Here is a 27,443-nt window from a genome sequence, read left to right as displayed (position 1 = left end):
CCATTATTTAAACCAAGATGTGATTTCATAAAATTCATGAAAAAAGAAAAATCCATTTATTTTGATGTAAAAATAACCATTGGTAGTAGGAACTGGATTAATGTCTTTATATAATACTCTAGGAGAGAGGAGATTTTGGAAAATTAGTCAAGTGAATATCTTTTTCCTTTTCTTAAAGTTTTTCTAATAAGAAAAACATTAGGTGGGATCAGTGTTGTGGCTCAGTGGATTAAGTTGTTGCTTATAATGCCAGCCTCCCTTATTGGAGCGCTGGTTTAAGTCCTGTTTGCATTGCTTCTATTCCAGTTCCCTATTGGTGAGCATGGAAAAGCAGTGGAATGTAGTCCAAATGGTTGGGCCTCTGCCACTCGCATGGGAGACTTGGACAGAGTTTCAGGCTCCTGGCTTTAGCCTTGTACTGCCCTGGCCATTGCACCCATTTGGACAGTCGACCAGTAGATGGAAGATCTCTTCTTTTCTGTTTCTCCCTCTCTCTGTTGCTTTGTCTTCTAAAAAAATAAATCTTTAAAGGAAAAAAATAGTAACACTACTTGTAGAAATTTTTCAAATTTTAGAAAAACATAAGAATAAAGAGAAAAATAGATTATAATTTGGTATTAAAAATAACAATTTCTTTTAGTTTCTTTTTAATCCATTTTCAGCTGTTAAGATTATATATTTAATTTACAGTCTTCTTTTACATCTTCCTTTGCCATTAAATGCTTTGTTGTTGTTAACAGCTATATTAAAGTGCCTTTGTAGGTATGGCATAATTTATTCTGTTTTCCTAGTGTACATATGTGTATTTCTAAAAAGTTAATGTTACAAATAGTGGTAGGATGGACATTTCTATTTATTTATTTAAGATTTGTTTTATTTATTTGAAAGAGTTACAGAGAGAGAGAGACAAAGAAAGAGAGAGAGAGAGATCATCCATCCATTGGTTCACTCCCTAAATGACTGCAGTGGCCAGAGTTGAGCTGGAACTTATTCCAGATCTTCCACATGGGTGCAGGAGCCTAAGGACTTGGGCCATCCTCTGCTGCTTTCCCAGGCACAATAGTAGAGAGCTGGATCAGAAGTGGAGCAGGTGGGACTCGAACTGGCACCTATATGGGATCCTGGCACTGCAGGCTGGAGCTTTAACCTGCTGTGTCACAGTGCTGGCCCTGATGGACATTTTTGTGTTTCATTGAATTTAAAGCGATTTTCCAGAGAAAGTGTGTAGTTTGAGAATAATTTTGGAGGCAGTCACTTCATTTGAAAATGTTGGTTTTGCACATTTTTTTGTTTTCATTTATTCAGCTAATATTTGTTAAACAGTAAACATATTAGGTATTTTGTTTGATATAAAAATATGATACACTCCTATCCCTTTGGAAGCTAGCTTAGGGAGACAGAAATAGAGATAGAAAGATAACTATAAAATGCAGTCCTAAGTACTAAAATAGAGAAATGAGGGAACACATAATAAAACACATAATCTTTATTATCTCCAGACATCTGGAAATAATTAGCTTTCTTGTTTGCAGTATTAGAGTCTGAGAAGAAGGCTAAGTACATGGCTTCATAATTTAAAAAATATTTAAAATGTTAACATTTATAATTAATAATTTAGTCAGGGATAGATGTTTTCTGTTGCTTAATGGGCTTCTTTATAGAGAAAATAGATTAATATACAGGATTTTTTTTTTTTTTAATTATTTGAGAGGCAGAGAGGACAGCAAATGCTCCCATCCATTCGTTTGCTCCCTAAATTCCTATAATGGCAGGGACTAGGGATGAAGCTAGGATCTGGGAACTCAATCCAAGTCTCTCCCTGAGGTACAGGGACCGAATCACTTGAGCCATTACAGGGTCTACATTAGCAGGAAGCTTTAATCAAGAGCCGGAGCCTGGAATTGAGCTTAGGTACTCTGATATAGGATGCATGGGTTCTAACCCATGTCTTAGCTAATAGGCTGAATGCCTGCCCCACATAGGAATATTTATGTAATACTTCCACATCCCCCAGAAATATGTTTATTTATTTGCTTATTTTTTAGATTTATTTTATTATGTCTTTGAAGGATAGAGTTACAGAGACAGAGAGATAGATATCTTCTCTCCACTGGTTTACACCCCAAGTGGACACAGTTGCCAGACTGGTCCAGACGAAAGCCAAGAGCCAGGAGCTTCATCCAGTTCTCCCACATTGATGGCAGGGACCCAGACAGTCCGTCTTCTACTCTGCTTTTCCCAGGCCATTAGCAGGGAGCTGGATTGGTTGTGGAACAGCTGGGACAACAACCAGTACCCATATGGGGACCAGCATTGCAATCAGTGACTTAACCTGCAATGCTGGCCTCCCAAAAATATTTTTAAAACTTAATGGGTGATGTGTTAAAAGACTCAAAGCTGAGGCACATTATAAGGAAAACCTGATTTTATCACCTAAAATAATCATCAAGTGTTGACATCTTGTCCCGCTTCTTCCTTGTCTTTCTGTACACATACATGCTACCTTTTGCCAAACCATTTGAAAGTAGGTCACAGATACCATAACATTTCACTCCTAAGTTCTCCAATCTGCATCTCCCAAAGGCAAGTACATTTTCCTTCACAAGCATCCTATTTAAGAAAATCAACATTAATTCAAAAAGTATAATCTGCCACATATTTCATCTCTTATCTGTATTGTTTCTAAAAATCTTTTGTAGTTGACTGTTTATTACTGCTCTAGGATCTAATCAGTTTGTCCATTACATTTAGCTGTCTGAACTTTTAATCTTTCACCAGTCTGGGATCATTCTCTCTGCACAACATTGGAAACCATGGCAGGTATCCTACAGAATGTTCCATGTTCAGGATTTCGTCATTTTCTTTATAATTAGATTCAAATCAAATTTTTAGTAAGAAAGATGACTTTTTACATTTATGACTATATTATATCAATAAGCACTTAAAGACCAGCTGTACTACAATTGGTGACGCACACAGGAAATGATTGGATATGATGGTGACTGCGGATTTTTCATTTTAAAAGCACATTTCCCCCTTGATAACTCATCAGTAATATGTGGAAATGATTCTGTAAGACTGTGTTAATGTTGTTCCCTGAGATCATTCCTAATAATTCATTTATAGTTACTGTCCTAATCACCTTTATTGTTGGGGTTACAAAATCATGACTTTAAAAAAATTTCTGTCATTTGGGGCTGGTGCTGTGGCGCAGCGGGTCAGCTCCCTGGCCTGAAGTGCCAGCATCCCATTTGGGCACTGGTTCTAGTCCTGGCTGCTCCTCTTCAGATCTAGCTCTCTCCTGTGGCCTGGGAAAGCAGTAGAAGACAGCCCAAGTCCTTGGGCCCCTGCACCCACGTGAGAGACTTGGAAGAAGCTCCTGGCTTCTGGCTTCAGATCTGCTCAGCTGCAGCTGTTGTGGCCATCTAGGGAGTGAACCAGCAGATGGAAGACCTCTCTTTCTGTCTCTACCTCTCTCTGTAACTCTGTCTTTGAAATAAATAAAATAAATCTTTTAAAAAAAGTTTTAAAAAAATAAAAAATTTCTATCATTTAAAAATTTATTTATTTATTTGAAAGGCAGCGTGACAGAGAGTGAGAGAGATCTCCCATCTGAGAGAGAGAGAGAGAGAGAAAAAGATCTCCCATCTCCTGGTTCACTCCCCAAATAGCTGCAACAGCTGGGACTGAAGCCAGGGACCAAGAACTTCATCTGATCTCCCAGTTGAGAAGCAAGAACTCAGTACTTGAGGCATCATCCTCTGCTTTCCAGGCACATTAATAGGAGGCTAGGTTGGAGGCAGAGTAACTAGAATGTGGTGCTCTGATATGGAATGTGAGTATCCCATGTGGTAGTTTTTTATTTTATTTTTTTAAACATTGATCTATTCATTTGAAAGTCAGAAGTACACAGAGAGAATGAGAGGCAGAGAGAGAGAGAGAGAGGGAGGTCCTCCATCCGCTGGTTCACTCCCTGGTTGGCTGCAATGACCGGAGCTGCGCCGATCTGGAGCCAGGAGCCAGGAGCCTGCAGGGGCCCAAGGACCTGGGCCATCCTCCACTTCTTTCCCAGGCTACAGCAGAGAGCTGGATCAGAAGTGGAGCAGCTGGGACTCAAACCAGTGCCCATATGGATTGCCGGCACTGCTGGCGGCGGCCTTACCCGCTATGCCACAGTGCCATGTGGTAGGTTTTTTTTTTAATTTATTTATTGGGGCCAGCGCCGTGGCTCACTTGGGTAATCCTCTGCCTGTGGCACCTGCATCCCATATGGGCCCCAGGTTCTAGTCCTGGTTGCTCCTCTTCCAGTCTAGCTCTCTAGCTCTCTAGACTGGCGCAGGAGGGCAGTGGAGGTTGGCCCAAGTGCTTGGGCCCCTGCATTAGCATGGGGGACCAGGAAGAAGCACCTGGCTCCTGGCTTCGGATCAGCGCAGCGCCAGCCGTAGCGGCCATTTGGGGAGTAAAACAACGGAAGGAAGACCTTTCTGTCTTTCCCTCTCACTGTCTATAACTCTACCTGTCAAATAAAAAAAATTATTTGTTAATTTATATAAAGAGAACAGATTTCATGTATTTCTTAGATACAACTTTAAGAACATGTTGAGATGTTGGCGCTCTGGCACAGCTGGTAAAACCACCACCTGCGGTGCTAGCATCCCGTATGGTTGCTGGTTCAAGTCCCAGCTGTTCCACTTCAATCCTGCTCCCTGCTAATGTGCCTTGGAAAGCAGTGGAAAATAGCCCAAGACCTTGGGCCGCTGCAATCACATGGGAGACCCTGAAGAAGCTCCAGGCTCCTGGCTTCGGATCAGCCCAGCTCTGGCCATTGCAGCTGTTTGGGGAGTGAATCAGCTGATAGAAGACCTCTCTGCCTCTGCCTCTCTTTAACTCTGCCTTTCAAGTGAAATAAATCTTCAAAACAAAACAAAACAAAACAAAACAAAATGTTGATACTTCCCATCCTCCAACCTCCTTTCTTATTTTTCTTTTAATGTTTGCAGGAACATACTTTCAGTTTACTTTATAATTACAAGCTTAATCCTGCACTGAATCAACAACATGCTTATTTCACTAAGCATGGCAGTCTCCAGTTACATTCATTTTGCTGCAAAAGACAGGATTTTGTTCTTTTACATGTCTCAGTAGTATTTCATTGTGTGTTATCAGTTATCAGTTGATGGACATCTGGGTTGATTCATATTTTAGCTATTCTGAATTGAGCTGCTATAAACATGGGGATAGAGAGAACTCTTTAATATGCTGAGTTCCTATCCTTTGGGTAAATTCCCAAGAATGGGATGGCAGGGTCATATGGTAGATCAGTTTTCACATTTCTGTGGAATCTCCATAGTGTCATCTATGATGGTTGTGCCAGTTTACATTCCCATCAACAGTGTATTAGGGTACCTTTTTCTCCACATTCTAACAGTATTTGTTATTTTTGGGTGATGGCCATTCTATCTGGGGTGAGATGAAACCGTCCATGTGGTAGTTTAACCCCCTGCACTGCAATACCTGCCCCAAATTTTGTCACTTTATTAATGACTAGTTGGATAGCACATTCTATTCAGATTCTTAGGGAATCATTTGAATTTGTACTTTTTTTTACCATTGCCAGGAGAAAAACTATCAAAACAGCAGCTGCATAATTCTAACATCATTAAGAAATTAAGAGCTAAAGACAAAGAAAATGAAAATACTATTGCAAAGCTGAACAAAAAGGTTAAAGAGCTAGAAGAGGAGTTGCAACATTTAAAACAGGTAGCAATCATTGTTCTATACATGTATATTTCAGTCTTGTCAACAGTTCACTGTGGTTTATGAAGCAGTTAGGATGGTTTAATGAGTGTATCATGTTAGAAGTATTTTCCAAACAATTTAATAGATGGATGTTAGGATTTTTTTGTTATAATACATGTGAGTCCTGGAAAGTAGTTATTTACTATGGTGTTATTTGTTGAAAAACACTTTTATAATTTTTATTATACAGGTCCTAGATGGCAAAGAAGATGTTGAGAGACAACATAGAGAAAATATTAAAAAACTAAATACTGTGGTAGAACGCCAGGAGAAGGATCTTGGCCGACTTAAAGTAGACATGGATGAACTTGAAGAAAAGAACCGAAGTATTCAGGCTGCCCTGGACAGTGCATACAAGTAAGAAAATGAACAAGTGTGCATCTCATTTATAATCAGCCATCATGGTAGAATGTTGAAGAAATTCTTTTTGTGTTATTACTAGCAATATTTATAAGCTTCCTTATATATGTGCTTGTTACTGGTCAAAGCAAGATCAACAGAGAGTCCTTACCATGTCCAGGGTCTGTTATGTAGTGAATGCCTCCTCCTCTGTAAATTTCTGTGGTATATAGAAATTTCATTAACTTGGGCATGTGATTAACTGTATATTATCCTAAATAAAAATTATCTAATTTTTAAGAGAACTTACTGATCTTCACAAAGCTAATGCTGCAAAGGATAGTGAGGCACAGGAAGCTGCCCTGAGCCGTGAGATGAAAGCTAAAGAAGAACTTTCTTCAGCGCTAGAGAAAATCCAAGAAGAAGCCCGTCAGCAGCAAGAAACATTAGCGATTCAAGTAAGCAATGGATGATGGATTAAAGTGGTCTTTACACAGTTGTTCATGCTTCTACAAATTAAACAATACATTAGCTAATTTGAACCAAACCATATATAGTGGTATATGTGTTAAACTTCCTTTATAATCTCACCTGATATTTCTCAGAGTTCTGGATTGTGCCAAACTTAAAGTCAGTTGTACTTTTTTGTATTTTATTTATTTGAAAGACAGTTACAGAGAGGGAGAGGCAGAGGCAGAGAGAGAAAATCTTCCATCTGCTGATTCACTCCCCAGATGGCCGCAACAGCCAGGGCTGGGCCAAGCCGGAGCCAGGAGCTTCATCTGGGTTTTCCGCCTGGGTGCAGGGGCCCAAAGACTTGGGCCTTCTTCCACTGCTTTCCCAGTTGCACCAACAGGGAGCTGGATCAAAAGTGGAACAGCCAGGACTCAAACTGGTGCTACATGGGATGCCGGCATTGGCATTGTAGGCAGCGGCCTAATCCTCTGTGCCACAATCTGGCCCCTAGGAGCCCTCTTTGATGAGAAATACACATAGGAAAGAGAAGTCAAAAACTCATGGAAAAATGGAATTAAAAATTTACTTTGAAAATCCTTGTGTAGTTTCTTCATAAGGTGCATTTTCATGAACTTTTTGAAGATAGCTTGTATACAAGGATCTCAAAATTTTTAGCACCAAAATAAACTCATCTTGTAATTTCATTTCCTGTGAACATTTTGATGTACTCTTGGGTGTACATAAATGTTACATATAATTTCAAAAAAGTTCATTTAACTCTTGAGCTCATTGAAAACAAGGGCATCTGTGGACCTCAGATGGAGGAAAAATAAAATTTGGCAGATTTTGTCTTACCAATTGATGGATATTTGGGTTGTTTATACTTTTGACTATTAGGAATAATGTTGCTGTAAACACTCATTAGAAATTTTTATGTGAACATATATTTTAAATTTTCTTGATTAAATACCCTTGGGTCATATGTTAACTCTACCTTTTTGAGGACCTGCTAAACTTTTCCGTAGAGCTGCATCATTTTATATTACCACCGGTATTTTAGATGAGGGCATCAGTGCCTCCATGTCCTTGTTAAAATTTGTCATTACCTATTTTTCTATTATATCCATGTAGTTTATGCAAGGTGGTACCTGATTGTGACACTGACTTGCATTTTCTTAATGACTAATTATACTGAAGTCCTTGTGCTTATTGGTCATTATTACCTCAGAAGAAATAATTCAGATAGTTGTATTTTATGCCCATTTTAAAATTGGGCTATTTGTTGTTGAATTATTAGAATTTTATATATTCTGCATATTAGACCCTCATTAGATATAGGATCTATAAATGTTTTCTTTCTGGGTTATATTTCATTTTCTTTTTTTTTTTTTTTAAAGATTTATTTATTTATTTGAAAGTCAGAGTTACACAGAGGGAGGAAGAGAAAGACAGATCTCTTCCATCTGCTGGTTCACTCCCCAAATGCCTGCAACATCCAGGGCTGGGCCAGGCTGAAGCTAGGAGTCAGGAGCTTCTTTCCAATCTCCCACTTGGGTACAGGGTCCCAAATCCTTAAGCCATCTTCATCTGCTTTCCCAGGCACATTATCAGGGAGCTGGATCAGGAGTAAAGCAGCTGGGTCTCAAACTGGCACCCATATTGGATGGTGCCATCATAGATGACGGCTTTACTGGCTATGCCACTATGCCAGCCTCTATCTTCGATTTTGTTAGTGTCCTTTAATACACAAAAATGCTTAATTTTGAGAAATCCAGCAGATCTAGCAGATCAATTTTTTCTTTTGTGTCTTGTGCTTTTGGCATTGTATTTAGGAAACCATTGCTTGATCCAATGCCATGTAGATTTTCACTAGTTTTCTCTTTAAGTTTTATGGTCTGATCCCACAGAATTAGGTCTTTTGTATGTCTGTATGCAGTTCTCCGAGCACCATTTATTGAAAAAACTGCTCTTTTCACACTGACTCCAGTGCACTCTTTATTTAATTTTATGCTTTGAGTATGCAAAGTATTTACATGATTCCAAAATGAGAGCTTCATAACAATATATTTAGACATTTGCTTACAACTTAACACTTTTCCATTCCTTTTGTTTTTCTGTAGGCAATTTTACCAGCTTTTGGTTATCTTTTCAGTGGTTCTATTCATGAATGCAAGAAAATATATTCATCTGTACATTTATGTATATATATTTTACCTATTATGTATTCACTTACACACATACTTTTTTGTATCTTTCCCATCCTTCCTATGTAAAAAATAGTTTACTATTTATACTTTTTTTTTAAGGTTTTTATTTGTTTGAAAGACAGAGTAACAGAGGGAGAAACAGCTTTCATCTGCTGGTTCACTCCCCAAATGGCTACAAAAGCTGAGGTTTGAGTCAGGCTGAGGTCAGGAGCCAGAAACTCCAGCTGGGTCTCCCACATGGGTGGCAGGAACTTATGTACTTGAGCCATCATCTGCTGCTTTCCAGGCAAATTAGCAGGGAACTGGATTGGCAGCAGAGTAGCTGGGACTCAAACTGGCACTCTGATATGGGATATAGGTGTTCTACTTTGTCACAACACCTGCCCCTATTTATGCTGTTTTATAACTTGATTTGTTTATTTTTAAAGATATCTTGATGCCACAAAGAGTTTTTTTTTTTTTTTAAGATTTATTTTATTTATTTGAAAGAGTTACAAGAGAGGTAGAGACAGAGAGAGAGGTCTTCCATCTACTGGTTCGCTCCCCAGATGGCTGCAACAGCCGGAGCTGCACCGATCTGAAGCCAGGAGCCAGGAGCTTTTTCTGGGTCTCCCACATGGGTGCAGGGGCCCAAGGACTTGGGCCATCTTCTACTGCTTTCCCAGGCCATAGCAGAGAGCTGGATCGGAAGAGGAGCAGCCAGGACTTGAACCAGTGCCCATATGGGATGCCAGCGCTTCATGCCAGGGCATTAACCCACTGCACCACAGCGCTGGCCCCCCACGTAGAGTTTTTGAAAGATATCTTTTTATATTTTTATAATACTTCATGATGTGAAGTATTTTTATCTGTTTCTTATTAAGGGATACTTGAGTTGCTTCCAATAGTTTACTGTAAATCATGCCACAATCCATATATCCTTTGTGTTTCTGCTACTCTGTCATTGGGAGAAATAAAATACTGCTATTTTGAATTAATAATACATTAGGGCCAGCGCCACAGCTCAATAGGCTAATCCTCTGTCTTGCGGCGCCAGCACACCGGGTTCTAGTCCCGGTCAGGGCACTGAATTCTGTCCCGGTTGCCCCTCTTCCAGGCCAGCTCTCTGCTGTGGCCAGGGAGTGCAGTGGAGGATGGCCCGAGTGCTTGGGCCCTGCACCCCATGGGAGACCAGGAGAAGCACCTGGCTCCTGCCTTTGGATCAGTGCCGTGTGCCGGCCACAGCGGCCATTGGAGGGTGAACCAATGGCAAAGGAAGACCTTTCTCTCTGTCTCTCTCTCTCTCTCACTGTCCACTCTGCCTGTCAAAAAAAAAAAAAAAATAGAATAATACATTAGAACAATAATAAAGAAGTATCAAGGAAAGGGAGATAGTGTATCCATCAAAACATCACCTTTTACAAGTACTACCAATTTTGTATATTACCTTCTTTATCACCATGTACACATTTTTTATAATTGATATCATAGATATTATTTTTACTGTTTTTCCAGTTAGGTTAAACCATAAGTTTTTCAAATGTTCTATACAATAATAATTTTAAAAATTATTTATGTATGTATTTGAGAGAGAGAAAAAGTGTTGGTTCATTTCCTAAATGCCTGTAATAGCTGGATTAGGTCAGACCTAAATCAGGAGCTAGGAACTCAATCCAGGTCTCCTTTGTGGGTGCAAGGACACAACTACTTGAGTCCTTGCTGCCTCCCAGTAGCAGGAACCTGTCTAAAGTACTCTGATACTGGTTGTGGGTGTCTTAAGCAGTGTCTTTTTTTGTTGTTGTTTTGTTTTTTGAAAAGCACAGTTAGAGAGGGAGAGACAGATCTTCTATCCACTAGTTTACTCCCTAAATAGCCACAATGGCCAGGACTGGGCTAGACCAAAGTGGAAAACCAGCAGCTTCTTCTAGGTCTTCAACGTGGATATGAAGGCCCAAGCACTTAGGCCATTCTCTGCTGCTTTCTCAGGCGCATTAGCAGGAAGCCAGATTAGAAGTGGAGCAGCTGGAACTCAAACCAGTCCCCAAATGGAATGCCAGTGTTGCAGGTGGCACTTTTACCTGCTGTGCCACAACATGGGCTCCAGTCAGTGTTTTAAGAGCTGTATGAATGCCTGCTGCCATTCATCATAATGTTTAATTCATGTTGTGTCAACTTTTGCAAATATAAATTACCACCGATGAATCTTTAGAATATTTTCAGTTTTGTTTTGCTTTTGCTAGTCGCTGTTTAATTAATATCTGCTTTCTTTTTTTAAAGATTTATTTATTTATTTGAAAGGCAGAGTTACAGAGAGGCAGAGGCAGAGAAGGAGAGATTTTTCTTCCACTGGTTCACTCCCTGGATGATTGCAATGGCTGGAGCTAAGCCAGTCCGAAGCCAGGAGCTGGGAGCTTCTTCCGGTTTTCCTGTGAGGGTGCAGGGGCCTAAGTACTTGGGGCATATTCCACTGCTTTCTCAGGCCATAGCAGAGAGCTGGATCAGAAGTGAAGAGCAGCTGGGACTTGAACTGGTTCCCAAATGGGACACTGGCACTGCAAGTGGTGGCTTTACACACTATGCCACAGCGCCGGCCCCAGTATCTGCTTTCATAGAATAAATTCTCAGGGCCAGAATAATCAGATGTAAGGATGTTTTATTTTGTTTTCTAATTCATTTTATTTGTTTGAAGAGAGAGATCTATGGACTGGTTCACTCTTTGTATGCCCATAACAGCCAGGGCTAAACCAGGCCAAAGCCAGGAACTGGGAACTCAACCACATCTCCCACGTGGGTGGCAGGAACCCAACCATTTGAACGATCACCTGCTGCCTCCCAAGGTACTCCTCAGCAGGAAGCTGGAATCAGGAATGAAGCTGGGACCTGAACCCAGGCATTCTGATACGAGATGCAGACATCCCAGGCAGCATTGTACCCACTGTGCCAAATGCCTGTCCAGGGTTTAAGAAGTTTAATGATTCTTAAAACGTGTTTACATATTGTTTTCCAAAGAGGATATGGTAGTTTATGGTATGTTTAGCTGTGTGTGAGTGCTGTGCCTAGTTTATTAGTTAATCTTGCTGCTATCATGGTGTGCTTTGTGTGACAGACATTTATAGATACTTGGTCTCTGCTCAATATCCTAAGACTGTGGCTATGTTTGTACAGATTTATATGCTTTTCTTTGCTCAGCAGAGTGAATTCTTAAGTTCTGAAGTAATTATTGAATATACATAAAGTTTTGGAATTGCTTGATGAATGTTACTTGTGATAATCACATGTAAAGGCTAATTGCCTGTTATGAAGTATTATACACGAACAGTAGGTCAACACAGCACAAAATGATGAAGTCATACATCATGTTTTGACATTGTGACAATATGTTGTGTTTTCTCCTGCAGGTGGGGGACCTTAGGCTGGCACTGCAACGTGCAGAACAGGCTGCTGCCAGAAAAGAAGATTATTTACGCCATGAGATCAGTGAACTTCAGCAGGTATCATCACAGTTTTCCTAAACAAATCCAAGAAGAATGTTTTCCTAAAAATAAAAAATGACTCATTGGAATTCATGGAACTGTGAGGTTTGCTACATGCTTATAATCATTTGCTGTATTTATTTTTTGAGTTTATTTTCATCTACTTTAGAGAGTGTGCCCTCTTCATGAGAGAGACAGAAAGAGATTGTCTATCTACTGACCCACTCTCCAAATGCCTGAAAAAGCCAGGGCTGGGTGAGGCAAAAGCCAGGAGCTTGAAATTCCATCTGTTTCTTCCATGTGTGTGGCAGGATCCCAAACACTTGAGCCATCATCTGCTGCCTCCCATTGTGCATTAGCAAGAAGCTGGATCAGAAGTACCGGTGCCAGAACTTGGGCCAGCACTCCCATATGGGGTGAAGGTACCTCAAGTGGCAACTTAATGGCCTGCACCACAGTGCCCCATTTGCTATGTTTATGGCTTATGTGGATAATATCAGAATGAGCACCTTGGCTGGCGCCGTGGCTCAATAGGCTAATCCTCCGCCTGCGGCGCCAGCACACTGGGTTCTAGTCCTGGTCGGGGCACCGATTCTGTCCCGGTTGCCCCTCTTCCAGGCCAGCTCTCTGCTGTGGCCTGGGAGTGCAGTGGAGAATGGCCCAAGTGCTTGGGCCCTGTACCCCATGGGAGACCAGGAGAAGCACCTGGCTCCTGCCTTCGGATCAGCGCGGTGTGCCGGCCATTGGAGGGTGAACCAACGGCAAAAGGAAGACCTTTCTCTCTGTCTCTCTCTCTCTCTCACTGTCCACTCTGCCTGTCCAAAAAAAAAAAAAAAAAAAAAAAAAAATGAGCACCTTAAAAATATACAGAGGAGGGGCCAGCATTGTGGCCTAGTGGATAAAGCTACCACCTGTAATGTCGACATTCTATCAGGAGTTTCTTCTGGGTCTCCCACGCGGGTGCAGGGGCCCAATGACTTGGACCATCTTCTACTGCTTTCCCAGGCCATAGCAGAGAGCTGGATCGGAAGTGGGGCAGCTTGGTCTCAAACCAGCGCCCATATATAATGCCGGCTCTGCAGGCGGTGGCTTTACCTGCTATGCCACAGCACTGGCCCCAGTGCTTTTGTTTTTATAAATAATTAAAAGTAGTTGGATGAGGAGGCAGCCCAGAGAGGTTTGTATGAACTCTTTATCTTCAGGTAGTCAAAGGCTCTCTTAGCAATGCTTTGTAAGGAAACACTTATTTAGATATTATGTAACAGTTCTGACTGAAGAATTGAATAGTTAGAAAATAATTTTAAGTATCAGTTCTCTTTTGGAGAAACAGTCTGTTTAAGAAATCTCTCATTAGTCTGGGTTTGTTAGTATTTTTAGTGTTTTTAATTGCTGTCGGTGGTAATAACTTAAGAATGTCATGATTCAGAGACTCCAAGAAGCAGAAAATCGAAACCAAGAGCTGAGTCAAAGTGTTTCATCAACAACAAGACCATTGCTTCGACAAATAGAAAATTTGCAAGCAACTCTAGGGTCCCAGACATCATCGTGGGAGAAGTTAGAGAAGAATCTTTCTGATAGACTTGGTAACAGCTTTAATTTTTATGCTTGATGCCAAAACACTTCTTCTAAATTAAAACAGTGGTATGAAATTAAAATTTATTTGATCTGATGGTTACATTTTATGTCTTACCGGATTTTTGCCTCGTTATTTACTTGTAAGACTTTAATTATGCCTTTAAAGCCATTTTTTCTCTATATAATGTGTCAGATACTATCTCAAGTATTCCTGTGTCATGTTTTCAACTGGGTCTTTTTTCCTTGTCTCTTGCTAAATCTGATACCATTTTATAATACCGCCTGTAACAGTGTTTAAGGTAGTTATCAGACATGATTTTAGTCAGGGATAGAATGCCAGGAGCAGAGGTAATCTGAGCATCAAGATGAGACTCTACAAGAGCGGTGATACTATGGAATCTCAAGATTCCACATTCTGCTTCTTCACAAATGGGTAGTGTATGTATATATACTAGATACGCAGCACCTAACAAATTCATTAAAAATTCATTTGTGCCTAAAACTACCTATAATTTGGAGCTCTCAGCACTTGAACTAGTGTTCCAGTACAGGATACCAGCTTTGAAAGTGGTGGCTTAACCTACACTGCACCACAACGCCAGCCCCCAAGTTGTTTCTTTTAGTCATTCAGACAGATGTGTAGTCATATTTCATTATGATTTTAATTTGCACTTCCATAATGGGTATTGATGTTGAACATCATTTCATGTGTTTATTTTCCATTTGTGTAGCCTTTATAGTGAAATGTCTGCTCAAGTCTTTTGCTTCTTTTCTTTCCTTTTTTTTTTTTAATAGATTTATTTATTTGAAATGCAGAATTACGGAGAGAGAGGGAGAAGCACAGAGAGATCTTCCATCCTCTGGTACACTCCCCAGGCCACAACCAGGAGCCTGGAGCTTTTTCTGGGTCTCTCATGTGGGTACAAGGGCCTAAGCACTAAGACCACTTGCTGCTGCTTTCCCAGGTGCATTAGGGAGCCAAGGTCTCGGACTGGCACCCTTATGGGATGTTGGCCATCACAGGCAGTGGTTGTACCCTGTATACCACGACAGTGGCTCTTGCTTATTTTCTGTCTGGACTGTTTGTATTTTCAGTGTTGGATTTTGAGAATTCTTTCTATATTCTAGAGACTAGTCCTAGGTCTGTTTGTGTTAATTTTCTCCCAGTATGTTGCTTGTTTATTCAGCTTCTTTTACATAGAGTAAAAATTAAAAATGTTGAAGGAATTCATTTTGTCAGTTTTTACCCCTATAGTTCACATTTTTTAAAGATTTGTTTTACTTATTTTACTTATTTGAAAGAGTTACAGAGAGAGGGAGAGAGGTAGAGGCAGAGAGAGAGAGAGAGATCTTCCATCTGCTGGTTCACTCCCCACATGGCTGCAACAGCAGAGCTGAGCCGATCCAGAGCCAGGAGCCAGGATCTTCTTCTGGATCTCCTATATGGGTGCAGGGACCTAGGGACTTGGACTATCCTCTGCTGCTTTCCCAGGTACATTAGCAGAGAGCTGGATTGGAAGTGTAGCAGGCAGGACTCGAATCGGTGCCCATGTGGGATGATGGAGCCACAGGCTTGGCTTTACCTGCTGTGCCACAGTGCCAGCCCCTGCTTCATGCTTTTGATGTCAAATCTAAGTATTCTTTGCCTAGATCTAGATTGTGAAGATTTTCTTCTATTTTTTTTAAACTTTTATAGATTATGCTTACATTTAATTTTGTGAATCCATTTGGATTTTTGATTTTTATTTGTGATCTCTTGTTGGTTGAGGTTCATTTTACTTTTTGCCTATGGATGTCCAGTTGCTTAGGAGCATTTGTTAATGCAAGGTTCTACTTTCAAATTAAAATTCTTTAGGAAAAGAATTTTAAAGCAGCTATGAGTTAATATTGGTTTCTTTATTTAAGTAGGCAGTCCTGTCTTAGGCAATAAGTAGCCATCAGTTAATCACCATTGAAAGTTTGAAGTAGGAATTACCTTGGTATCTTTGTCTCTCAGGTGTTTTATGTGCGGTTTTCTTTCTATCCCACAATCAGGTGAATCCCAGACCTTGCTGGCAGCAGCAGTTGAAAGAGAGCGAGCAGCTACAGAAGAACTCCTTGCCAACAAAACTCAGATGTCTTCTGTGGAGTCCCAGAACTCTCTCTTGAGACAAGAAAACAGTAGATTTCAGGCTCAACTAGAATCAGAGAAAAATAAACTAAGAAAGTTGGAGGATGAAAATAACCGGTGAGCATGGTTTTTTTTAGTGATGTTTTTGAGAGTTTGGTTGCATTTTAAAGCACTTTTTAAATGCATGCTGTTGGCTTTTAGCTTTGCAGAACTGAGAACTAAAAGTAAATACTTTCACTGATTAAATATAAAGTCAGTACTGCAATTCATTGGGCCTCATAGAGATTCTTAAAATTTTATAACATGTGTTTTAGGTTCTTGCGTTTTTTCAGGGAAAGTATTCATATGTTCCATTGTAGTTTTTAAAAGGGGTCTGTAACATTACAGAATAGTTTGGAGACTACACCTTGGTGTATTTTTATATTACAAGGCTTTAGGAGTGTTCCAGTCTTTCTAAATAAATCTGGCTTCTTTGGAAACCACAGATAAAAAAACAGATAAAAAGTTCATCTGTTGAAATTATATTAAGGCTGTGATTAGTATGTTTTTACCCTCTGAATTTTTCCTTGAAAGTTTTACATTTGATAAAAAGTAGTCAGAATGGTTTATAAAGTAAAATGTCTGTACTTGTATCAGCATTTTCATAGAACCTCCTAATAAAGCTTTTGCAAAATCTGCACTTTAGAATGATGGTGCTCAGCTGGCATCGCGGCTCAATAAGCTAATCCTCTGCCTGCGGCGCCGGCACACCGGGTTCTAGTCCTGGTCAGGACTCTGGATTCAGTCCCAGTTGCTCCTCTTCCTGTCCTCCTCTCTGCTGTGGCCCGGGAGTGCGGTGGAAGATGGCCCAAGTGCTTGGGCCCTGCACGCGCATGGGAGACCAGGAGAAGCTCCTGGCTTCGGATTGGCGCGGTGCCCCGGCCGCAGCGGCCACTGGGGGGTGAACCAACAGAAAAAGGAAGACCTTTCTCTCTGTCTCTCTCTCTCACTGTCCACTCTGCCTGTCCAAAAAAAAAAAAAAAAAAAAAAAAGATGGTGCTCAAAATTACTTGTATAAAGTTTCATTTTAAATGAAATCTTAACCCAGAGCATCAGTAGATAAAATGTTCAAAAGTTCTTTCTTTCTGAATGGAACTCATGTGATCTGGAAAACACAGTTCAAAATTGACTGATGTCAAGGTGGTAATAAAAATGACTACTAAACATACAACGAATCAGTAATAAAGTTTTTAATAGTTTGTACTATTATCTTTTTTATATTGTTTAATTCCCTGTGGTTTCATAGGTACCAGGTTGAATTAGAAAACCTAAAAGACGAATATGTAAGAACACTTGAAGAGACAAGGAAAGAGAAGGTATTTCACTTGGTGTTCACTTACTTCTTACAGCTCATGGTGGAGAACTGTTGGGGATGGAAGTGAACTAATAGGATAATGAGATGAAATGGGTGGTGCCATTGCTTTTGGAACTTGATTTTTATAGTAAAACATATAGAATATGCTTCATGCTTTTAGTCTTTAGATTGACTTATTAGGATGGCATGAATTAGTAATTCAGTAACTAACTAACTATATCTCTCTCCATTAGACACTACTGAGTAGTCAGTTAGAAATGGAAAAAATGAAAGTTGAACAAGAAAGGAAGAAAGCCATTTTCACTCAAGAAGTAATAAAAGAAAAGGTACTAGATTTTTGTTAACATTTGTTTTTGGTATAACCATTTAGTCACTGTTGTGATTGATAATGGATTGTGCTGTAGTTTTTAAGATCTGTTTTTTAAGACTAACATCAATCTAGTGATGAATTCCAGTTGTATAATCAGTGTCTTGCTTAGGGTGGATCCAAAGTAATTTGAACATTATCCAAAGACAGTTATTTGAATTGTAGAACTTGCCCTTTTTAAAGTGAATTTTCTGGTTTGTTATTGAAACTAATATACCTCATTTGACCCATTAGGCACCTTAGGAGTAAAACTGGCTTGTTCACTTTCTTTCTGGTTAATGAAGGTAATGTTTCTGGAATGAGTTTTTATATGTTTAAAGAATTATAGTGTAGTTGGAGTTAGCATTATACATTCAAAATATGTAAATTCAAATTACCTTTTGAATTTATTTGGGATTTTATTATTTTTTATTTTTAAAATTTTTTAAAAGATTTTATTTATTTATTTGACAGATAGAGTTACAGACAGTGATGCCTGCCCTATTTGGGATTTTAAAAATTAAAATGGATAAGCCAGGGTCCAGCACCGAGGCACACTAGGTTGATCCTCCGCCTGCGGCGCTGGCATCCCATATGGGCTCCGGTTCTAGTCCCAGTTGCTGCTTTTCCAGTCTAGCTCTGCTGTGGCCCCAGAGGGCAGTGGAGGATGGCCCAAGTGCTTGTGCCCTGCACCCACATGGGAGACCGGGATGAAGCACCTGGCTCCTTGCTTTGGATCGTCGCAGGTCCGGCCTTTGTGGCCATTTGGGGAGTGAACCAACGGCAGGAAGACCTTTCTTGCTGTCTCTCTCTCTCTCTGTCTGTAACTCTACCTGTCAAATAGAAAAAAAAAAAAAAAAAATGGATAAGCCAGAAATTTTATGGTGTGTAAAATTATCGGTAATTTTGTTTTCAAGATGTAGGTTTAATTGATGATACATAACATGAAGCAGTTAGTTTGTATATCTGTTTGAATTAAAACATTCTCATTCCACTAAAAAACAGCAACCAGTTTTGTTGTTATAATATGAATGAGTCCTGTGGTGATTTGACAGAGTTTGTCTATACTTTTGATCACTACATATTGCAACTTTTATAAGGTTTCTGACTGTTCAGGTATCACATTTTTACCAATTTATGGGAAAATAAGAATGATTCTTTGCTTTCATTACTAACGAAGTTTTCTTGCTTTCTCTCTTTCGTACTTGAATCTGAACAATTTTTTTTTTCTTTACTCCCTAAGGAACGCAAGCCGTTTTCTGTGTCTAGCACTCCCACCATGTCACGGTCAAGTTCTATAAGTGGAGTTGATATGGCAGGGCTACAGACATCTTTTCTTTCTCAGGTGATGTTTTATTTCTTACATGTGCTTAATTATTAAAATTAATAATGATATAGGGAATATGCAGATGGCAGTTTGGCTATCACCATGACCGTGCCGTTACAAAGGCAGCTTATCTGAATGTTTGTGAAGGAGTACTGATTGCATTGATGAAGAATATGTGATTTTTTCTGACTTTGAGAAAGTCGTAGACATTTTAAAGCCAGAATAGACAGAACTGCTTTGTTGGACTGATAATGGAGCATAATCTGCGATAACTGAATAATTCTTTGCGTTTTCTTTTATTAACAGGATGAGTCTCATGATCACTCGTTTGGACCAATGTCTGCATCAGCAAATGGAAGTAATCTTTATGATGCTGTAAGGATGGGAGCAGGATCAAGCATTATTGAAAATCTACAGTCTCAGTTAAAGCTAAGAGAAGGAGAAATTACTCACTTACAGGTATTGGCAAAATATAGCATAGTAGAAAATGAAATTTGGGGGTTGAATAAGTAGCACCCTTCATTTCCACTTGAATTCTGAACACATTGAGAAATAAGATGAAATGGTAGCTTGTGAAGCCCAAAATGTGTCACATGTATTAATGATACAGCATAGTTGGAGAAATTAGCTGAGGAGGAGAGCTAACTGAGCCTGCTAATTGATTACCAGGATAAGCAGTCTTACCTTCTCTGTCAGAAGAAATCTTGGGCTGGTGCAGGCCAGCTTACATGTTGCCATCTGACCCAGTGAGATTTTGGTACATCAGGGAGCAGAAAATGCCTGCTCCTTTTAGGCAGCTGTGTCCCCACAGAATAAAGGGAAGTTCCTGAGCTAACTGCCCTTTTTAGTCTTCCCAGACTTATTACTTAGAAAAGTTGCTCCAACTCTCAGCAAGGAATATTTAAAGGGATGAGAGGTAGGAATTGTAACACCCTTCACATGGGGAAAAACACCAGTGAAGAGGGAGCATCCTCCCATCTTACCTTTTTTGCATTTTAAAATTGTGTGCATGAGAAATGTAAAATGTTTTACCTATTTTTGATGCTAAACAGCACACAAACTCAGAAGTGAGTCATATTTTCTTCTATTCCAATTATGTGCTTTTGGTTCTGTGGAACTGTAATTCTATTGAAGAAAAACTTGAATTGGCAAAAAAAAAAAAAAAAATAGAGATCAAGGTAATTGCGTGTAGCCCAATATGCTGTGGTATTTATTTATTTGGTAGTGATGATAGGAATGATATGACATAACAGAGCTGGGGCTACATTAAAGTATGTTTTTATTCTTCTGAGTTCTTGAAGCAAGAAATATGTCATTTCCTTAGATTAATATGGCTGTGGTTTTTAAATGAATGACTAGATTTTCTTTGCTTCTTTATCTTTTCCTTACACAATAAACACTATCAATGAAAACTGGGACTTTTTCTGCTACCTTTTTCTTTTTTTTAGCTTAAGGAACTAGCTTGGGATGTTATGTTGACATAGTTGTTTATTCAAAAATAGCACACTAAATACTTTTTATATTAGTGGGAGTATTAATCAATGTTTTGATTTAGACTGTTTTCTGATATTTCTCAGCTAGAAATTGGTAATCTAGAAAAAACTCGATCAATAATGGCTGAAGAGCTAGTTAAATTAACAAATCAAAATGATGAACTTGAAGAGAAAGTGAAGGAGATACCCAAACTTCGAACTCAGCTAAGAGTAAGTATTTTTAACTTAAGGATGAGTTTTTTGTGTTTTTTTTTTTTTAACAGGCAGAGTGGACAGTGAGAGAGAGAAAGAGACAGAGAGAAAGGTCTTCCTTTGCCGTTTGTTCACCCTCCAATGGCCTCTGCGGCCGTCACACGGAGCTGATCCAAAGGCAGGAGCCAGGTGCTTCTCCTGGTCTCCCATGCAGGTGCAGGGCCCAAGCACTTGGGCCATCCTCCACTGCACTCCCAGGCCACAGTAGAGAGCTGGCCTGGAAGAGGGGCAACCGGGACAGAATCCGGCGCCCTGACCGGCACTAGAACCCGGTGTGCTGGCACCACTAGGCAGAGGATTAGCCTAATGAGCTGTGATGCCAGCTAAGGATGAGTTTTAAGATATTTCAATCCAGTACATTAAATCTCATTTTTTATTTATGTAAAATGCATATGCATGCTGTAGTGATGTCTTAGAAATTAGAGTGTTAATATTTGAGAAAAGAAATTTAAAGATAAATCTTCTATCTTGCTTATGTCATTACACGTTCAAAATATTTTCACAATCATGTTTGTCCCAGTATAGGAAAAGAACAAAATTTTATTTTATTTTATTTTTTAAAACTGTTATTTGAAAGACAGAATTACAGAGTGAGAGAGATAGTTCATCCACTGATTCACTTCCAAATGACCACAGCAGCTAAGGCTGGACCAACCCAAAGCCAGGAACCAGGATTTTTATCTGCATCTCCCATGCAGTTGGCTTGAGCCCAAGCAGTTGGGCTATTTTGTTCTGCTTTCGAGGTGCATTAACAGAGAGCTGAACTGGAGGTGGAGCAGCCAGGACTGAGACTGGTGCCCATATCACAGGCGGCAGCTTAACCCACTGTGCCACAACATCAGCCCCAGGCACTAAATTGTATTTGACTCATTGATAACATTGCCCCTTTCATGATCTTAGTAGTGGTTTGTTCACTGACTCTCTCTGTATATATGTTTGTATATATTTCATCACAGTTACCGCATTGGATATTAGGAGACACAGTTAAGCCATAAATGAGAGTATATTTTCTTTTGACTTTTCCTGTGGGCTAAATGCCAAGGAATAGTGAAACCAAAATGAAACAGACTGAAGTCTCATTGAGTGGGCTTAAATTTAAGTACAGGATGGAAGAGAGACTAAACCACATGGGTCTATGGGAGAAAATTAGAGACTTAATTAAGGAGAGAGATAGTTAAGATGGACAGTCTTTTGCTTTTTTTCCCCTAATTCCCTTTATTTGCTGTTTATTCTACCATAGTGCTTTAGTCCATTTTTTATTACTATAACAACATATGTGAAGGTGAGTACTTTATAAAAAGGCCCACCTGGTTGGCTTTTGGTGAGAGTCCCCTTGGCTGTGTCACAACGTGGCCATTTGCATTATCGAGAGAGTATATGCAAGAGGAGATCACAGGCTGGCGCCGTGGCTTAACAGGCTAATCCTCCGCCTTGCGGCACTGGCACACCGGGTTCTAGTCCCGGTTGGGGCGCTGGATTCTATCCCGGGTGCCCCTCTTCCAGGCCAGCTCTCTGCTATGGCCCGGGAAGGCAGTGGAGGATGGCCCAAGTCCTTGGGCCCTGCACCCGCATGGGAGACCGGGAGAAGCATCTGGCTCCTGGCTTCGGATCAGCGCTATGCGCAGGCTGCAGCGTCCATTGGAGGGTGAACCAACGGCAAAGGAAGACCTTTCTCTCTGTCTCTCACTATCCACTCTGCCTGTCAAAAAAATAAAATTAAAAAAAAAAAAAAAAATGAGATCACAGAGTGAGACAGGAAGCCAGACGAATTCAGGCAACGGGCTTACATTTTATATGAAAACCTATTCTGGTGTTTTTTTTAAAGGATTGATTTTATTTTTTGAAAGGCAGAGTTAAAGAGGTCAAGACAGAGAGAGGTCTTCCATCTGCTGGTTTACTCCCCCAAATGGCCCCAAAAATTGGGGCTGGGTCAGGCCAAAGCCAGGAGCCTGCAGCTCCATTTGGGTTTCCTAATTGGGTGGCAGGGTCCCAGGTACTTGGGCCATCCTCTCTGCTTTCCCAGGTGCATTAGCAGGGAGCTGGGTTGGAAGTGGAGCAGCCAGGACTTGAACTGGAACCCATATGGGAAGCCGTCATCTTAGGCTGTGCTGCTTGCCACAGCACTAGCACCACATCAGCTCCTAACAACCTATTCCTGCTGGAGCTCATTTAATCTACTCACTGAACATTAATCCCTTTGGAAGGGATGCCCTCCAGTGACCTATTTGTCCTCCCTCCCACTCAGCCCCACCTCTTAATGCTATCACACTGGGAACCAGGCCTCCAGCACATGAACCCTTACAGGACAAACCACATCCAAACTGTTTACAAATAATAGTTGTGGCCCATAATCTGCAGTGAGTTTAATTTTTTTTAAAGATTTATTTATTTATTTGAAAGTCAGTTACACAGAGACGGAGAGGCAGAGAGAGAGGTCTTCCATCCACTGGTTCACTCCTTCAACTGGCCCCAATGGTTAGGACTATGCTGATCCAAAGCCTGGAGCCAGGAGCTTCCTCAGGGTCTTCCCGCGCAGGTGCAGGGGCCCAAGGACTTGGGCCATTTTCTACTGCTTTCCCAGGGCATAGCAGAGAGCTGGATTAGAAGTGGAGCAGCCAGGCCATGAATTGGCGCTCATATGGGATGCCAGCATTGCAGACAGTGACTTTACTCACTACACCTCCACAGCACTGGCCCCAGAGTTTAATTTTTAAAAGACTTTTATATATATACTTTTTATTCAAATTGTAGATTTTTTTATATAGTTATTTTAAGAATTGTAAACAAATGTGTTTTTCAGGATTTGGATCAAAGATACAACACTATCCTGCAGATGTATGGAGAAAAAGCAGAAGAGGCAGAAGAACTTCGATTAGATCTTGAAGATGTAAAAAATATGTATAAGACTCAAATTGATGAACTTTTAAGACAAAGGCTCAGTTAACTTCTAAAAATTCCATTCTTATCAAACTGAATGTAAACATTTAATATCTAAATGCAGACTTCCAATAAATTCTTTTATAGAATTAGAAAATGGAATTTACTGTAGAATACAGAAGTTTAAAAGAATTTTTGCAGTATGTAGTAATATTTGCAGTTAAATTATTTTGTGCAATATTTGAACTTTATTTTTGAAACTATCCTTTAAAGATTTATTTTTTAAAGCATCTGATTTTTTCTTTTTGCCTTAAATAGCACAGAGATTTATTACTTTATCCTCATATCAGTATGGCTGGGGAAGCAGAGTGGTGTTCATGTATGTATTGTAGATAAATAACTAATTGTAACTATAATTTGTGTTTGTATATATTGATAACATTTAAAGAATAGTATTAACATACTGAAACTTTTAAATCTTCCATACAAATCTTCAACATGATTGCTACTTATGAAAACATATGTTAAGTGTTCAAGTAGAGAAGTTATTAAACCTGTGGTTATTAAATTTTATACTAATTATTTTCCTTTAAAGTAGAAGTCATACTGACACTGAAATTTAAAGAATAATTAAAAAGAGTTTGGTATAAAATTTTATTTCACCCAGCTTCCAAAACTTATTCTACAGATTTTGCTACTTTTAGATACTTGTCTGGAGAAAGCTCTACTAAGTTATCAAGGCGTAAGTAGATGGTAGAAAAAATTTACTTACACTGTGTTTATGATGGCATTAGTAACACTTAAATGATTTTGAAGAGGTGTTGTTTTACTACCCTATACAATGAGTCAAAAATAATAACATTATTAACGTGGTTTACTCTTTGAAAATTACTTGTTTGCATTTGTAAATCTTTGAGCACGTTAAAAATGAATGTTTGATATTACAGAATATCTATAACAAAATAGAAAGATTGTAGGAATTTGTTTAAATTTGATATTTTACAATTCTGTGTACTTCATCATTTAATTTTTTTTCCTTGAAGCTTTAAACACAAAAATAATGTGGAATAGCTTTAGAAAATAGCTATGCCTTCTTCCAAACGTTATTTTGTTCATAAGTTAACCAGGCTGTGTTTTAGACCTGTGAAGTATTTTGATACATTTTATTACTGAATGACATTTAACTGCCTTTGTTTGCAAATAAAACTGTCATTTAATTTTTAAATAGTAGTGCTTTAGAGGATAAAAGTAAGCCATCTTAAAGAATTTGGAGAGATTTTCAGGGCAATTCAAGTGACCTCATTTTTGTTCTTTTTATATTCCAGACAGTCTTTCTGTCATTGGAGCTCTGATTTGTAGCATTAATAAATATTCTTTCAATGTGAGCCAAATTCATAAAATTAATTTTCTGTATTTTAGTGGTGAAAGGCAGTTTAATAGCTTTTTGTCAGCTTGACTTCTTTTTAATCTTCTAGAGAAGAATGACAAGACTGATAGCAATAAGAAATGTACAGAATATAGAAAATATAGGAAACTAAAGTTGCAAAATTCTGCCAAGCATTTCAAAGTAGGAGTTTAGGAATTAAGAAATGGTCCTTTAAAAATATCCATTAATTAAAAAGTAAAAAGACCTAAAACTTTCAGTTGCAGAAAAAAGACTGAAATAAAACTTTATTGTACCTTTCAATTTCATGATATTAAACATTCTTTGTTAATTCTTATTAATCTTGATTGATAGATCAATTCACGTAAAAGTTTAAAGTGTTTTCAACGTATTTGAAAGAACAAACAGCTATTAAGTCTCTGGTTGTGTTTACCATATATATATGTGTGTGTGTGTGTATATATATGTATATATATATGTTGTATTTATATATATATATATATACACATAAAGATTTATTTTATTTATTTGAAAGAGTTACAGAGAGAGAGAATGAGAAGCAGAGATCTTTCATGCACTGGTTTGTTCTCCAAATAGCCACAGCAGCTTAGGCTAGGCCAGACCAAAGCCAGGAGCCAGGAGCTTCTTCCAGGACTCCCATGTGGGTGCAGGGGCCCAAGCACTTAGGCCATCTTCTGCTGCTTTCCCAGGCACATTATCAGGGAACTGGATTGGAAGTGGAGCAGCTGGGACTTGAACTGGAGCCTATATGGAATGCCTGCATTGCAGGCATCAGCTTTATCCACCATGCCAAAATGCTGGCCCCTACCACGTACTACTCTTGTATCCATAAACTAAGAGCTGATATTCATACTGATCTAGTGTTGATTTATTATACTCTTAAATCTCTCAATTTTTTTTAAAGATTTATTTATTTATTTAAAAGGCAGAGTTACAGAGAGGCAGAGGCAGACAGAGTGGGGGGAAGGGTCTTCCATCTGCTGGTTCACTCCCCAGATGGCCACAACGGCCAGAGCTGCGCCAATCCGAAGACAGGAGCCAGGAGCTTCCTCTGGGTCTCCCACGTGGGTGCAGGGGCCCAAGGATTTGGGCCATTTTTGACAGCTTTCCCAGGGCATAGCAGAGAGCAGGATTGGACGTGGAGCAGCTGAGTCTCAAACTGGCACCCATATGGGATGCTGGCACTGCAGATGGCAGCTTTACCCGCTATGCCACAGTACTGGCTGTCAATTCATTTTTAAGTTGAGAAGTTGTACTGAATGAGTTTCTTGAAAACCTCCAGTAAATGGCATGCTATCTATTGAATATTGGTTGCTGTATTTTGCTGTTTGTCATTTAAACTTCTTTATCCATAAAGTATATTCATAGCCTAATGGGTAAGAAAATAGCTTGCAATTAAATATTCCCATTTTTAAAGAAAGTGAAAAGATAATACTTATGATAAAAAGTAGAATGAAAGAGGTGTGAACTTTGTTGTTTGGTGAAACTCATAAAAAGACAGGTATAGAATACAGGACGCTTCTAACTCATAGGAGGTAAATTGAGACCACCATTTCTTACCTTTCCTTTGCCTTTTTTTGAGAACCTCCAGTTGTATAAGGTTTAGCATGTAGAATGTACCAAATATTTCTACATTGTGATTTAAGATATTCTAAACATGACCTAGGGAAACATGAGTTTTTACAGTCAAGTAAATGGAAAGAATGTTCAGGGAATTTTTTTTTTTTCTCATGACTTCTCAATTGGCATTTTGATTTATTGAAATTTTATTTGAACATATATTAAGGGCATTATAGAATAGCCACAAGAAATAAGAGAAAATGATGGAGATGTTGTATTTAGTGTACTGCTGTTTAGTGTGTATATATGTATGTTCTAGTGTTTCATAATTTTTCATTTCAGTCAAAGAAAATGTTAATCTGATTTTCCCTATTCTAGGTCAGTTTTAAACTAAAAAGACTTTAATAACATTTTGTAAAGGGCTAAAAGTGATTAAGCTACAGATTGATATATTATTTTAATTCTAAGTGAAAAATAATGTAAATAATAAACATGGATCTGATTTGAATAAAGATTTTAAAATAGTAATAATGTATTTCATTTTTAACTGTTTGGAGTGGCCAGTAGCAATGAATGAAGATAGTGTTGTTTATGAAGATAATATGGCTTGTATAACTTTGGAACTCATATTTTAAGATAATAAAGATAAGCTCAAATTTTGTTATGAATCGTACAAATAAGAGTATTGTTAGTAAATTAAGTATAGTTTTCCTAATGAAGATAGATGTTTGGAAAACATAATTTTAAGCATTTACTTATTTTAACTAACTAGTGATTACCCTAGGGTTCGTTTGTGTCCATTTTTGTTCTTAAACAGTATCAAGACATCCTTCTAGGTCGTCTAACATTTCTGTATTCAAATACTAAGAAAGTGATCCTCTATTCCTGAGT

At 39.0% G+C, this 27,443-nt stretch overlaps 1 protein-coding gene across 1 annotated transcript in view; it reads left to right on the top strand.

Moving 5' to 3' along the window:
• The window catches only part of TMF1 (TATA element modulatory factor 1), a 38,278-nt gene extending 11,118 nt beyond the window's left edge, over window positions 1-27,160 (top strand). The window contains exons 6-17 of the mRNA XM_062201241.1: window positions 5,618-5,760; window positions 5,990-6,156; window positions 6,440-6,596; window positions 12,179-12,271; window positions 13,680-13,836; window positions 15,863-16,055; window positions 17,224-17,293; window positions 17,526-17,618; window positions 18,882-18,983; window positions 19,272-19,424; window positions 20,543-20,668; window positions 23,511-27,160. Of these exons, the coding sequence (XP_062057225.1) occupies window positions 5,618-5,760; window positions 5,990-6,156; window positions 6,440-6,596; window positions 12,179-12,271; window positions 13,680-13,836; window positions 15,863-16,055; window positions 17,224-17,293; window positions 17,526-17,618; window positions 18,882-18,983; window positions 19,272-19,424; window positions 20,543-20,668; window positions 23,511-23,654 (1,598 nt within the window). The 3' untranslated portion in view covers window positions 23,655-27,160. The remainder of the gene's footprint in view (window positions 1-5,617; window positions 5,761-5,989; window positions 6,157-6,439; window positions 6,597-12,178; window positions 12,272-13,679; window positions 13,837-15,862; window positions 16,056-17,223; window positions 17,294-17,525; window positions 17,619-18,881; window positions 18,984-19,271; window positions 19,425-20,542; window positions 20,669-23,510) is intronic.
• Window positions 27,161-27,443: the final 283 nt, after the last annotated feature.

This window comes from Lepus europaeus, chromosome 9 (genome assembly GCF_033115175.1).
Source record: "Lepus europaeus isolate LE1 chromosome 9, mLepTim1.pri, whole genome shotgun sequence".
Classification (NCBI taxonomy): domain Eukaryota; kingdom Metazoa; phylum Chordata; class Mammalia; order Lagomorpha; family Leporidae; genus Lepus; species Lepus europaeus.
This window is presented reverse-complemented; position numbering and strand designations above follow the sequence as displayed.